At 58.0% G+C, this 13,898-nt stretch overlaps 3 protein-coding genes across 3 annotated transcripts; 2 read left to right on the forward strand and 1 right to left on the reverse strand.

The window, feature by feature from the left end:
* Positions 1 to 1,916: 1,916 nt before the first annotated feature.
* On the reverse strand, positions 1,917 to 2,480 carry COLE_05913 (uncharacterized protein; the record flags this gene model as incomplete). Its single annotated transcript, XM_018427486.2, has 1 exon — positions 1,917 to 2,480. One exon carries the CDS (start codon positions 2,478 to 2,480, stop codon positions 1,917 to 1,919), a length of 564 nt encoding a protein of 187 aa, XP_018282372.1.
* A 3,516-nt stretch (positions 2,481 to 5,996) lies between these two features.
* Positions 5,997 to 6,395, forward strand: COLE_05914 (uncharacterized protein; the record flags this gene model as incomplete). Its single annotated transcript, XM_018421832.2, has 1 exon — positions 5,997 to 6,395. The coding sequence occupies one exon, from the start codon at positions 5,997 to 5,999 to the stop codon at positions 6,393 to 6,395; it is 399 nt and encodes a 132-aa protein (XP_018282373.1).
* A 2,696-nt stretch (positions 6,396 to 9,091) lies between these two features.
* Positions 9,092 to 10,776, forward strand: COLE_05915 (uncharacterized protein; the record flags this gene model as incomplete). The annotated part of the gene is made up of 2 exons (XM_018427487.2): positions 9,092 to 9,472; positions 9,523 to 10,776. 2 exons carry the CDS (start codon positions 9,092 to 9,094, stop codon positions 10,774 to 10,776), a joined length of 1,635 nt encoding a protein of 544 aa, XP_018282374.1.
* Between the last annotated feature and the right edge of the window lie 3,122 nt (positions 10,777 to 13,898).

Consider the following 13,898-nt stretch of genomic DNA (forward strand, 5'->3'; position numbering starts at 1 on the left):
CAACGCCGAAAGATAGCAGGACAAGCCCAGATGGCTGCGCTCCAAGGGCACGAAGGGAAGGTACTTCCAGCCACGGTTGGCGGGACACTTCCTTCGGAAGAGTTCTGCACATATTGCAGAACGACGCCCCCTTCGACACCTTTAGGGGCGACAGGCATTTTCGAACACGGGCAGAAGAGTGGCGTTCGGGAATTTCCTGGACCCTGGGGACAGTGTTCCTCGCACCAGGGCTCTTGTATTCGGCTGAATGAGAGTTGGCCGTGAAGAGTGTCCGGGCAGCTTCTCGTCTGCACCAGCTCACTCGATACACGTTGGCTCGACGGGAGTGCACTAGCAGTTGGCGTCACGGTGAGAACTGTAGTAGAGTCGCTACGGGTCCGTGTGGACTGTCTCTGACGTTAAACTTCCCATGCTCGGAATCCCGTCCGCGTCCCGCTTATCGTCTAAATCGCATTCCCTGTCGCGTCAGCAATGCTGATGTGATATATCTTACAGGGTTTGCCCTGCTTTATACTCGAAGAAGAGCAGTGAATGGGGCTGTCCTTCGACGTCGCATCGTTCTCCCACACAACCAGGAATTGCATGGCAACCAGGAGCCTCGATGCCCTCGTGGTAACGCGTGTTGCTTTGTCTCAGTTTGGGCAGCATGCCGGGATCAAGGGGAGACGATGCCCTTCGTTGATGCCAAGCGTCGGATCCTCCGCTGAGATATGGAAGGGAATCTTCTGACGATCGCTCAGACATGCATTTCGGGAGCCGGTTTTCCTCAGAGAAGCTCCTGTCCTAAAGCAGAAGTCGATCGAGATGATGTCCATTCCTCAATTCAGGAGTCACTCTGCTTCAGTTGAAGCTGGGGATAAGCCTCGGAAGCAGGATCAGCGCTGAGGCCCTTCTTACTCTCGAGTGTTGTTTGTCACAGATGTGATGACGACCTCCTTCCCGTTTCCAAATGTGATAACGATCCACCTCTCGTCCCGTCCTGGTGATTGAACATGTTGTGTCAGTAGGTGAAACAGATGGAGCCCGCCCACGTGTTAGGATTCCAGCATACTGTCATGCGTGTCAATGGAATGCCGAGATCCTCCTCCAAAGGCTGAAGCGCTCAATGTTCAGGAGAAGCAGAGTAGGAGGGCCGACTGGTATTTTGCAAGGCCTGACGGGAGGCGAGCGGGAGCTTGTGTCACAGTTGTTGAGAAACGAAGCGAGGATCACGTCAAGAGGCTGGTCGGGGGAGTCTGGTTCCGGGTAATACACATTGACTGTACGTAAGGGATCAAGGGCGGTGAGATTTAGTGGCACGCAGAGGACGTGGGTGATAGCGGGTCATGAACACAGAGATGAGGAAGTTGAAGAGGAGGTGATGAAGGTCAGTACATGGCCGAATGGTAGTGTGGTGGGTAACGGCCAACGTCGCAGAGGGTCCCAAGTCGGTGCAGAGGGACTTGTTTGGGTTCAGGCACGTCCAGCCACCAGCAACCAGCACCAGAGGGACTGTTCTTCATTCGAACATAGCCTTCCTCACGATGACGTTAAGTGTGCCGCCCAGTTTCACTCCGTTCGCGTCACAACGGTAGCACGATGCTTCGCTTGGAAAATCCAACTGAAGGGGTGGGGGCACTGTGCCTCCAGGAGCGTGGGATAGGGTGAGGCCATTCAGTTGTGGAGCCTGAACAAGCTAGTTGCTCACAGCGTGGCATATTGGCTCGTCGTCTGGCACTCTCGTCTCAGGGGAACGCCAAACTCTTACATAGCTTACCATCTGCTTCCTAAGTTTGTGACGGCAGACGGCAAGAATGTTTCAAGTGCTCGTGGTGGCACCTCTACTCTAGTGTGGGCCATCTCAGCCCGCAGCTGCCACAAATGCACAAATGTGGCGCTGCAGCCGCGATCTCACCGAAGTACCGTCGTTGGATAAGCTAGCCTTGCGAGAGGACATTATGGCGAAGTTGCTCCGGAAACTGAGATCTCGTGGGTGATGTGGCTGAGCTCCCTGCTCCTCCCTGGGACGGCTCGGGCAAGTGGGCAATAGTGCTGGCCGAGGATCGGGTCCCCACCAGACACCGGAAGCAAACGCCGGCTGCAAGCGCGCCGTATCGTGCAGGGACAGAACATGTGTAGACTGCCACAGCGCATCCTTGTGAAGGCGTCGGTGGCGGACGATGCCACTTGTGAGCAAGCGCTAAGATCGACTGCCACGCCCTCAAGCTTAGTGCGGCTTCCCGGCGGAGAATGTGGACACGTACCTTCGAGCGGTCGATCGACGTCGTGAGGGGAGAGGCATGTGGTTCCATTTTGGTTATGTGCAAAACAGCGAGGGTTTGACGCGGCATCGCAGGCATGCCCGCGGAGCCCGGCTTGGCATGTCGAGGTGTGGTGGGGAGCAGCCGATGCACAGTGCGACCTCCGAGAGACCCAGCGGCGTACTCTGCGTCTAGCGGCGGGTGCGGCGATCGCCGTGCGTCACGTCCTGCCGCAGCCATCGCCGGCGGTTACAACGTGTGCTTGGCGGGTCCAGACACCTGACCAGAGATGTAACGGAAGCACTGGAGGACGATCACGGCCGACTAGGCGTCGCTCCCCCCTCTCCGGAGCGGGCTGGATTTATGACCATGTGAGGGATCGAGCTTGTCCAGGTGTCTTGTTGTAGCGGGATGCAGCAGGGAGAGGACGGCCGAAGATGAAGGTGGACGCACTGGTCCAGCTGAACCTAGTCAGGAACAATCAGTAGTGACCACTTTTAGGGCCGGGAAGGTGGAGATATCGTCACTTTAGTGCCCTACCGTTCCGATCTCCGTGACACTTGCCAGAGTAACGTTAAACGCTGTCCTCTGCTCCGATGCCGGCGCTGCCTTGTCGCACGGGGTGAGAGCAGGAGCAGGAGAGGCAGTTGGAGGAGAGAGGGGTGAAGCACGAGTACCAACGTCAACGCGCGTACAAGCAGAATCGAGTGATTGTGGCGCTCTCGTTTTTGTGAAACCGAATCGGAAATGCGGAAAACGTTGGTTTGGTCAGTTGGTGATTCGTTAATGAAACAGTCATGTGCTCGGGAGGTGACCGATGGGATTCATATGGGGACACTTGAGGTAGAGTTTGGGTGACGACGACATTCCGTGGCTTTGATCTCTGGTATTGCTCTCTGGGACCCTCAGGGCAGCAAGCTCTTCCAGGTCACCCCAGGCCCTTCCACGGTGCCTCAAGTTCTCTTCCCCCACACTCGCCCCTATCCTGGAAAAGACTCCTCCGTCCTTCCAGCTTATGCTCTTTAGAATCAGGATGGGTACACGAACCCTGATGATCTCCTTTTCCTTGCTGACACGGTTTTCGCCACCCATTCAAGCATGTTCCCCAGTGGCTCCCACCTCCGTACGTTGCAGACCGTGCCTCGACACCCCCACCCCCGACTCTATCGATTCACTTCCTGTTGTACACTCATTATTGCGTGGTTAACTGAAGTCTAGGGTGTCCTCCAGGTCGCCTGCGTCAATGCGATGTGCAGATGCCATGTCCAAAAGATAAGGCACAAGCATTCTGCCTTCGAATGGTTCTCGGGGCTGATCCGCCGCAATACGATACCACCAGGTAGTTGTATATCGTCGGCATGGCTGGTTGGTAGCTTGCCGCCCGACTGCATGTGCACGGGGAGGCATCGAGAAGGCTTCGGACTTCTCGGGGAGGCACAAGGAGATTTATAAATCGCGAAGAGCGTGAATAATCAGGCCCCAGGGTGGCTGCAGGAGACGGGGCGTATATGGACTGCGAGGACTAGGTCCGCCCCGCGTCGAGTGTCGCAAGTGCCTTCATGATGAGCGTAGGCAAAATAGTTGCCTCCAAACTGACTCTTGGGCTCGTGGACTCAATCCATGTGTCCGGGACATTGCCGTGGTGATCGCACGGTCGACATATTGTGAGGCGAGTCTATTATGCCAGCAGTGGGCGTCTTGGCGTCATAATGGATGGTGAGTCTCGGCTGGTGGAGAGAGCGTGTGTTCTTGCCTTATTGATCACCGCAAAAGGGGAAGTATCGCGCTCTGTGAACAAGCTTGGCACCTCCTTTGCGAAGGCGGGGTGGTCGAGCTGCGACGCACGCGTCTACTTTATACACCACTCAGCATCGGCTCCTCGGAAGCTCCTCTCACTCAGGACATATATTTTATAGAAATCTCACACCGGTCCATGTGATTATCCGCGACGGACATGTAGAAGTCGCCGCAGCGGACAGGCGACCCTATATGCCTACATCGTCGGTCAGCGAGGAGGAGGCATTTACCCAAAACCCAGCGAAGAGTAGGGAAAGGAGTACGTAGTGTCGGTGCTGTCGTCACAGGAAAAATCCACGTATGTCGGATTGGCATGAGTGTGAAGCTTGGATGCTGGCACACATGGACGAAGAGCGTACGACAAGGGCGACGACATGCATGGAAGTTATGAGCATGAGGCGGGCAAGTCCGCTGCTGTGAAACCTTGTGAGGCTGACACCCCTGGCACCTGTTACGTGCGCGTGTAGCTTAACGTTATTGGAGAACGTCAGGGACTGAATTGTCGGTCTGTGCGTTTGGAGAGGCCACTGTGCTGAGCCACGCCACTGACAGGGGCGATGCAGGGTTTTAGGCTTTGATTTCCCTCAAAACGTCGCACAAGTCAAACCCGACAGTCGGGCATCGGTTCGCCGGATCGCCGACCTCGTTAGCCCGGTCCCTGCATGTCACCGGTGTGGACCCAACCATCCCACTCGGCACTCATCACGCCTTGCACGCCTCGGACGCCTCATGACGGCCTCGTGCATGCAAACACCTTGGCCATTTCCTGCATTTCCTGCATTTCCTGCATGTCCTGCATGTCCTGCATGTCCTGCGACTCATGCGACTCCTGCATTTGCTCGCCCTCTCCGTCTTCTCGCATCCCAAAAACCCTGCATGCTGCCCAACCGGGCGATCCGGCGACCCAGCCCAGCTCTTGTTGTGCGGCAGCGCAGGGTCTTGCGCCCCGAGACATCGGTCACACCGGTTCAACTGGACCCCCGCATGGCCGCATGGGATGACAAGCAGAAGTCTTTTGATCGGGGTTTAGCGGTTCAGCTGGGGCATGCAAGGATGTGCAGGGTTGGACACGACAATGCGAGAAATGCGGCGATGCAGGGAGGGGGCGTCTGACGAGCATGACGAGCATGACGAGGCGTGCACAAGGTCAAGGTTTGGGCAGCAAGTGTACGGGTGGCGGCGATACTCCCCGATGATGCCCGAGAAACAAGAGGATCGCGCAGTCGCTTCGGGAATCTCGATCGGCTGACTCGCTGCTCGCTGACTCTTGCTTGACTCGGGTGGCTCGGGTGCCAAGTGCATCCGAGCGTTGATGACGCGAGCAGAGACCTGTGGCGCGAGGTGGCGGAGGGAGTGTGGCATGAGTGGAGAGGAGTGGGGGAATGACGCGGATGTTCGTGGATGATGATGTGAGACGAGGATATTGTGAGTGGCGTATAATCGGGATGGCCGGAGGATTGGAGGTTGGGGAATCGAGGGCCTGGAGAAGAGTGTTTGGAGGAATGGGCGTGTTCCGCCGTGTTCTAGGCGTCCCAGGCGGCGGAGCCGCCGAATCCACCGAACTTCTCGGTCCTCTAAACTCAGGGTCCCCTTCCTGCGGCATTTCTGGGAAGAACCAGCTACCTTGTCCCTTTACCCGTGGGTCATGGTGCCGTGGCGGCGACAGTGTTGTCATCTTGTCATGGTCTACCCGAACCGGTGGAGCCGATCTTGCTCTGTCATTTTCTCAAACAACATCCAGCACGCGCTGCATGCGCTATCGGGCTGTACCGTCTTCTTTTCGGCCTGGGGTCCATAACCCTCTCGGCCCTCTGGATTCCCTTGATCCCTTGTCTTGGAGGCGGCGCCGTCCCCCCTCCCCCCTCCCCCCTGAAGTGCTGCGCTCACTGCTCAACTGCACCACTGTGGGTTGAAGATCCATGATATCCCAGCAATCCAGCGATCTACGGGCATTGAGTAATGGGCACTGACTTCCCGCGGATCATTGTTATCCATGCTGCACCTCCCAAACGTTTGACCTTGTCGATTCCATCAGCAATGTCTTGCTGCATCGCTAAGCGGTGGCCGCAAGTCAACATTGTCACAGCCAGGATTATCCTCTCACTTCGGCTCAACCGGGTCACAAGTCACCCTCCATCCATCTCACGCCTTCCGGCTGCGCCTCCGAGTCTCCTGGCCGCATGGCTCATGGCTCATGGCTCATGGCTCATGGCTTCCTGGGGTCGTCGGCCCGGTTCTTTCTCGCTCGCCTCCGCTTGTCCCTTACCAAAATATATCCTACACATGCTACACATGTTGCACTGTCGTCACGCCAACAGGCCTTGTGAGCATAGATCTGCCTCGTGTGCTCTCCAGTAAAGCTCCAGCCACCCGGGAGGGTTGGAGTAGCGAGGGTTACAAACAAACAGGGGGTAATGATAAATGTATATGAGTGAGCTGAGTGAGGGGCGGAGAGAGTGAGCAATGGAGCAATGAGCGACTAAGGGGTTCGCTGACGAGTTGACGAGGTGGCTAGTCGAAAGGTACGTACAGCGAGGGTAAAGAGGGGACAGGGAGGGGGGAGGTGGGATGAGTCAGGGTAGCGGTGTATGAGGGGAGTGAGATAAGGGTTTAAAGAAGGCACGTACATCTGCACTCCTTTGCATGGTACCTCACTGTACCCGAGCCCAAAGCCATTCTCCTCTCCTCTCTTCTCTTTCCCCTCTCCGCCTCTCCTCCGCCTCCTCCGCCTCCTCCGCCTCCTCCGCCTCCTCCGCGTCTCCCCTCCGCTGGCCGCTAGTTTGGGCAGCTGGGCTCTCCCAGAGTTCATCATCACGCATATGTCCTATGATCCTATAGACCTAGACCAACCCGGGCCGAGCTAGAACATGTCAAAGAGCCCGCGTCTCCTAGATCTCCTGGGTTTGCCGACATCTCCCCTCGTTTCCACTCTTTCAAACCTCTCTACTCGTACTTTTATCCACTCCAGCTGGCCCTGCTCCTCCGTTGCCCGTCCCCGTCCCCCGCCTCGTTTACGCGTGTAAGTCGTCTCTTTCCTCTGCGCCCACGCCCTACAAATCATCCCCTTTCCCCCACCCCACCCAACATCAAGCAGCGAGCAACAGGGCTGACAGCCTCGTGCAGGTCATCAGGTCCCGAATACAACCCAAGCGCGTGCCATCGGGCCGTAACGTCAACTGTCGTAACCTCTCTCCCTCTCCCTCTCGCTCTCCGGCTCCTCCTGCCAACCTCAAAGTAGACGGGATTGACAAAGTCGCGCTCTGAGAGCAGCCCAGCAAGTGCAAGCAAGTTTCCAGGCACCTAAGCCGTGCATCCGCTTCGACGTCTCGGCCCTGTCAGCCCCTGCCCCGACATTGTATATTCCATTACTTCTCTTACTCAGCTCTCCTCGGTCGTCTGCCCACGATCGGCCTTGATCCATCCACCCACCCACACACACACACGCGCGCCCATCAACTCCACAAACTCCCTCTTTAACAAACAACACGCAGCGCCGCTTCTGTTGTATTATAGACTGTTTGCGCGCGTCTCTGGCAGCCTGGCATAGCAGCTAGCAGCTAGCAGCTAGAAGCTAGTTGCAAGCAGCAGCCTGCAGCTAGACGAACCCTATCCAACCCAATCTTCGTTCTACGCCCTTGGTGCCCTTGGAGGCTCGGCCACTGCCCCGCGTCCCCTGACAATCACCAACTTTGTCGCTGTTATCCTCTCGGCCTTTCCATCGCCCCCGCCTCAATCTTCATTTCCCTTCGCCTGGCCGGCCCTGGACTAGACCGCCGCACATCACCGCGCCTCTCCCTCACCATTCCCTCGCCCACAACACACCTCACCACCCCGTCATTTCTTTCTCTCTTTCGCTTTCTTCCATTCCACTCCTCTTCGTCTCTCTCTCGCTCCGATCTCTCTCTCTCTCGCGCGCCCTCTCTCTCGCGCGCCCTCTCTCTCTCTCTCTCCCTCTCTCCCATACACGATACCTCCAATACACGATCCCCCACCTCCTCCTTGCTTGCCTCTCTCGGCCACTTGCATCTCACCTACCCGACTTTCGCTATCCTTCCGTCCTTCGTTCACCCCCGCGCGCGCTGCAACACTTTTCAGTCTCCCAACCTTTGCACGACAATTCCTTGTCAACCTGTACACGCAAACTCGACAGCTGCAGACCCGGCCCGAGACGAACAAGGTCGCGCTGTCTTCCCTTAGTGTGGTCATTGTTAGTGCCATCCACCCGCCGCCGCCGCCGCCGCCGCCGCCGCCGGACCGCCGAGGCAATCAAAGCCGAACGGATCCTACGCAGAGTACCAATCCCCCCTTGTCGGCTCTCGGCAGTCGCCCTTGCTTTTGGCTCTCGACCTGTCACTCTGGGCCCTATTACCACTATCCACAACTCAACTCTTCCGCACCTGTCTCACTTTCCCTCAACCACTTCACCCTGGCTTCTAGACCTGCACCTGGGCCGGCCCCTACCTCGACCTGACACCCTCCTCCATCCCCCCCTTCCATCCCTCCATCCCTCTACCCTCTTTACCACTCGCACTCTCAACTGCCAACTTCAAACACTCCTCCTCCTCCTCCCTCTCATTCATTCGATCATCATCATCTCTCCTCTCGTCATCACCCCTCCATCCCGCTCCACTTAGCATCCACGTATCTCTGTTCAGTCGCATATCTCAACTCTCCCAATCTGCCGCGTTAACCACATCCCTCGCCTCGCGCGTTCCTCGACCTTCGAACCTTACTCCTCTTCTTCTTTCTCTCTCTCTCCCTCCCCTCCCCTCCCCTCCCCTCCCCTCCACTCCTCTCTCCTCTCGGCTGTGGTGCCATCAGTTGATGCTCTGCCGTGGCACCGATTTTCTGATCAAGGCTTCACCAGGCCACACTTCCTCGGCGACTGCCGCCTTCGACTATCCATTATAACAGCGCAACGACCCTGCCACACCTGCCACAGCCGCCGCGCCCTTGACGTCCCGAGCGTGCGGGACCGCTCTTCCATCTCAACTCTTCATCTACTGCCACCACACGACTGGCACGAGCGCGACCTGTTCCCGTCCGCCTCTACCATGAGTAACCGCCCAGCTCTAGGGCGAGGTTCGTCATGGTTTGACGGCCCGGGAGCGCGTCCCATCCTCGGAGAATCTGGACCTTCGACCGCCGCTACTCATGCATCACCGCGTCACGATGATCCTTCTTACGGAGGCAGTACTGGTGGCGGGGAAGGTTACGAATCCCATCAGCCGCGCGTGGTTGGAAGCGGATCCTCAGGCGCACCTCAGCCCTCGCATTCGGCGCCCGCTCAACCGGTCATCCGGCGAGTCGGAAACAAGGCAAATGTTTCGAGCGCATGCGGGCCTTGCAAGCGAGCCCATCTTGCATGTGATCCTGCCCGTCCATGCAAACGCTGCGTCAACATCGGCAAGGAAGATCAGTGCGAGGATGTACCAGTAAGTCTGTGGCAGGCCCAACATTGAAACATTTGATCTAACATTTTCAGCACAAGAAGCGAGGAAGGCCAAAAGTGAATAAAACACCAAGTATTGACCCCTACGCACGGCCGGTGCCGCGTCCAGCCCCTCCTCCATCTGCCTCTGTCGAAGACAGAAAGTGGAGACCTTCTTCAGGATATGATTCGCCGTATACCACAACTTCCCCACCGGTGCAGCTAGGCGCCCTCGCGCCACGCATGCCCTCCCCTCCCCCTCGAGCACCTATGGTAGGACCACCAGGCCCATACGAGTCGGCGTCAGCGAGCCCATACTCTGCACCTCCGTCTGGCCCGGCCTCCGCCCCTCCGACCGCTCACTCGTCCGCCCACGGCCAGTACGATGACAGACCGCAGCCGACTTTTACGCTCTTCTGCTCAACTGACCTCAAAATTCTGCGCGCCACGGCCGATTGTTATAGATTCCTGGGCTTTCATGCGCACGAGCTTCTCAACCTAGATCTCCTTCGCTGGATCCATCCGGCAGATCAACACCTAATCAACCAGGACCGCGATCAGCTGTTGAACGTATCGTATCTGCCGACTTCACCGCACACTAGCCGTGAGACTCATGTGGCGATTGTGACAGCCAACGAGCACGAACTCAAGTCACCTGCCGCTGGGATGGTGGACCCGTACCCGAACCAAACGGTGCGCATGTTCCACGGGGACGGGGGGCTCTATCCGTTCAACATTCGCATGCACCTTGGAGGAGGCCTCGGGGGAAGTCTATGGCAGCAGGAAACACTGGGCAGGATTTATCTCGTGGTCTCTTGCCTTCCTGTGCCATCAGAAGCTGTACACGACCCACAGGGGCGTAGACCATCCCAGTATCCAGCAGGTGCGGCCCCGCCACCAACAGCAGGTGGCCTTCCCTCGTTCTCTTCTATTGCTGCAGCCGCAGACGCCCCAGGAAGCTCGACATACCACCGTCCACTTTCAGCTCACGGGCCTGGAGGCTCGTACTATTCGAGGCCGTCGACTTCATCCTCAGCCCCCTACCCACCTGGTCCAACAGGACCGAGTTTGAGCCCCCGTGCGCCCTCGCCAGGCGGACCTGGGGCCTATTCTCGATACCACAGCTATCCGCCACCCCATCCTCATCCTGGGGGATTCTACATGCCACCCGGTAGTAGCTCATACGATCGACGGCCCGACACCCATCCTGATGAGTGGCGGCGTCATGGGCAGCCCTTACCGTCGCCTAGCGCACCTGGCAGTGCGCCACCCTTGCCCGACTACCGTCGCGGCTGGGACCGGCAGTAAAAGCACGGCGTTGCCTAGCTTTGAGGCAATGCATGCACTTCTTAGCTCAGCGTGCACCACGCCCATCCCCTGCAATTTTCGCTAGTATTCTTTAGGGCATAGCATTATTTTGTTCTTCTCTGTGCTTGGTAAATGATTAGATGTATTAGCAGTAAGTCGCCTTTCTGGAGAAACCTTTACTCGCGCACGCTTGTCCTCCTATTACGTGTCTCGTCTCTCAACTATGGCTACCGCCATTCACTTGCTCTCGTGTCGGTATTCGTGACCCAGCGACCGCCCAGTCGTGGCGGAAGACAGCGTGCCGTCTATGCACGGTCCGCAGTCCGAACCCATCCGCTTGCATTTCCCCAAACTTTGGTCGCCGTTACTCCCCGATTCCCGATGATCCCTGTCTCGCACACTTTTCCACAATGCCAACCTCCCTATCACTCTCGATCTCGCATTCAGTCGCCCCCTTTACATCTGGCTGCGCCTGGGGCTGGCACTGGCACTCACGTAGACCCCGGCATTGCGACGCAGTGCTGCAGGGCAGGAGCAGCGCAGCTCGAAACTTTTCTGACCCTATACCCTACACTTCATGAACAGAAGCTCTCCGCACAAAAACTCCGCCGCACCGCATTCACGCAGGACGCGGAGACACTGCTCGTACCGTCGCTCCCCCCCATGCACTGAGGCCGCCACTCACCGGACCGGAGTGGCGGTCGGAGCCAAGTTCTGGTTCCGACCCGTCTCCTCCGTGATGTGATCGACGCGCGTCTTCAGCAACATGGGGCTTCGACTGCCTAGTTGCTCCCTAACATTCTACAATTCCAGGGAGCATTACTCTCTGCTGATCGGCGAGAGCATGCATTCCCTCCTAGCCTGCGGTATGTGGCGGTCGGGGTTCTCCCCGCCCCTTGTTCTCTCTTCTGTCGTCTGTGCCCACACAATATATGCAACTCACAGTCGTCCAAATGATGGCGATATCTTACGTTTCAAGCTCTAGGCGCCCTGACTAACCGCTGGCCTTGCTGTGGCGCGCGAGGAGTGCCTTCCAGAGCCCAGCTTTTGAACGAACCAGCTCAATGCCTCGGCGGTCCGACCAGCGACGTCCTCTCCGGGATTCACACGACGCTCTACCTCTGCGGTCGTCGCAAGGAACAGCAGTTTTAGCGCCACATGCGCTCAATCGCCTCCGCCCCACTGCCCCAGCCTCTCCCGATCACCGCGAATGCCTCAAGCCTCCCGCATGCCCCGGTTCACGGCGGAGGCCACGCGGCGCCAGCGTCATCAGCTCTCCGACGACCACGCGTGTCGGCGTCTCGAGCCGTCAACAACCGCCGGGCGCTACGTCCCAAAACCCCGTGGCGGCACCACCACTCTCCGATGGCGGAGAGTTTGGGTGCATTCCCAGTCCATCTCTGATCGGCCAGGCACTGCCTCCGCCAACCAGCGGCCGCGTCATGCGCCACTGCCACATAATAATCTACGTGGCGGAGATGACCGTGCTGTGCTTGTCGCACGGTTCCGCACGCATGTCGCAGCTGACGCTCGCACATGCCGGTTCCTGCGGCAAGCGCGTATACTGTAATGGAGCAATACACGATACCCCATGTCTCACTCTGATCGCAATCACCGAATCCGTGGCGCAGCATTCATCAAAACGCGCCTAGCGCAATACAGTCATGGTATTGTTATCATGCACAATTGGGCACATCCTCCGGAATCTCCGGCTGGCGACGGCTCGTGTCCTGCCGCGAGAGCCGCGGCCGGTGTCGAACACGAGCTCACCAGACCGTCCCCTGATCTATTATCCCAGGCCCCAGGACGCGAGGGCATGTGAGACACCGGAGAGAATGTGACTCGCCTGAGACAGTGCGGCATGCAACGCCCATCACACCGCCTGGGTCCTCCGAGCTCCGAGGATCCGACGTCCCGAGCGGTTTGTGCCGCCCTCGACGCACTCGTGCCGCCAGGGAGTGTGTCGCGACCACTACCTCCCACCTTTACATTCACTCAGGTGATCGATCACGAGTGACGGCCCTGCTTGGTTGTACCGGTGAGCGCGAGGAACGACAAAGGCAGGCCACCGCATGTTGCGTAGCTGTCCCACTAACACAGGATCTCATTTGGATCCGGGACGCCGAGGAGATCTGGATGGGGAACCCACGACGGCGTTGGGATAAACCAAGCAGGACGGAGCGGAAAGCAGCGGATGCACATGGCAAGCCGATGACAGTCCACATGTCCGGGCGAGTCACCGAACTCGTATCGTCCGCATTGAATTGGGCTGCGGGAGGCAAAGGTATTTGTACTTGGCCTCCCCGCACCGTATTCAGCTGTTGGGAATAGAGCATCGCAGGCGCAGCTCCACGGGCGACTCCCTCACATATCGCCGTAATAGCTGGCCGCAGGGTGTCTGCGATTACCCCTACCGTCCGCTACATGTTCCCTTGGACCGCACACGGGATGCAGTGAATCGAATGGGATACCACGGCCGGCGTGCGATGGGATCTTGCCAAGACGATCTTCATGATAGTGGCGCCACACTGCCCGAGAAGTGGCGCGTCGCAGAGAAGGACCTGTTGGCAGCCTGGTGCAGAAAACCCGTCGAAACCAGGGCTTATCGCTAATTATGAAGCGTGCAGGGCAGCATGGACCATACTTCCCTTGCTTCGTTGTGGGCGCATCACCGTCACACAGTTTATCTCGGACATGTCAACGTCCGATCGAATGATCCTGCCGTCACACTCGAAGGGGTCCTCCATTTCCTGGTCAGAACAACACTCTGCCGCAAGCCGAACCTACCGGCATAAACGCCGGGAATGTGTGGCACCCCGTCTGCCATGTCTTGTCGGATGGGCAGGCATGCGAAGGCCTGCGGCGTAGAGCCCGAGGTTTCTCCGGGAGGCGCGGCGCGGCGATGACGTCCAGAGACAGGATAATGCGACCGAGAACAGCGAACTCGTCGCCGAATTCCGGGTATGCCCGGCCGGGAACGACATTTGAGACGATCTGATTGAGCGTTCGAGCTCCTCAACTGATTCAAATGTTCGTAGACGCTCACGACAGCTGACGGATCGACGATCTGTGTAAAAATCTACCAAGCGCATGGCCGCGAGCAGCAACCACTAAACATAGTT

The sequence above is a fragment of the Cutaneotrichosporon oleaginosum genome, assembly GCF_008065305.1.
Source record: "Cutaneotrichosporon oleaginosum strain ATCC 20508 chromosome Unknown ATCC20508_contig05, whole genome shotgun sequence".
In the NCBI taxonomy this organism is placed as follows: Eukaryota; Fungi; Basidiomycota; class Tremellomycetes; order Trichosporonales; family Trichosporonaceae; genus Cutaneotrichosporon; species Cutaneotrichosporon oleaginosum.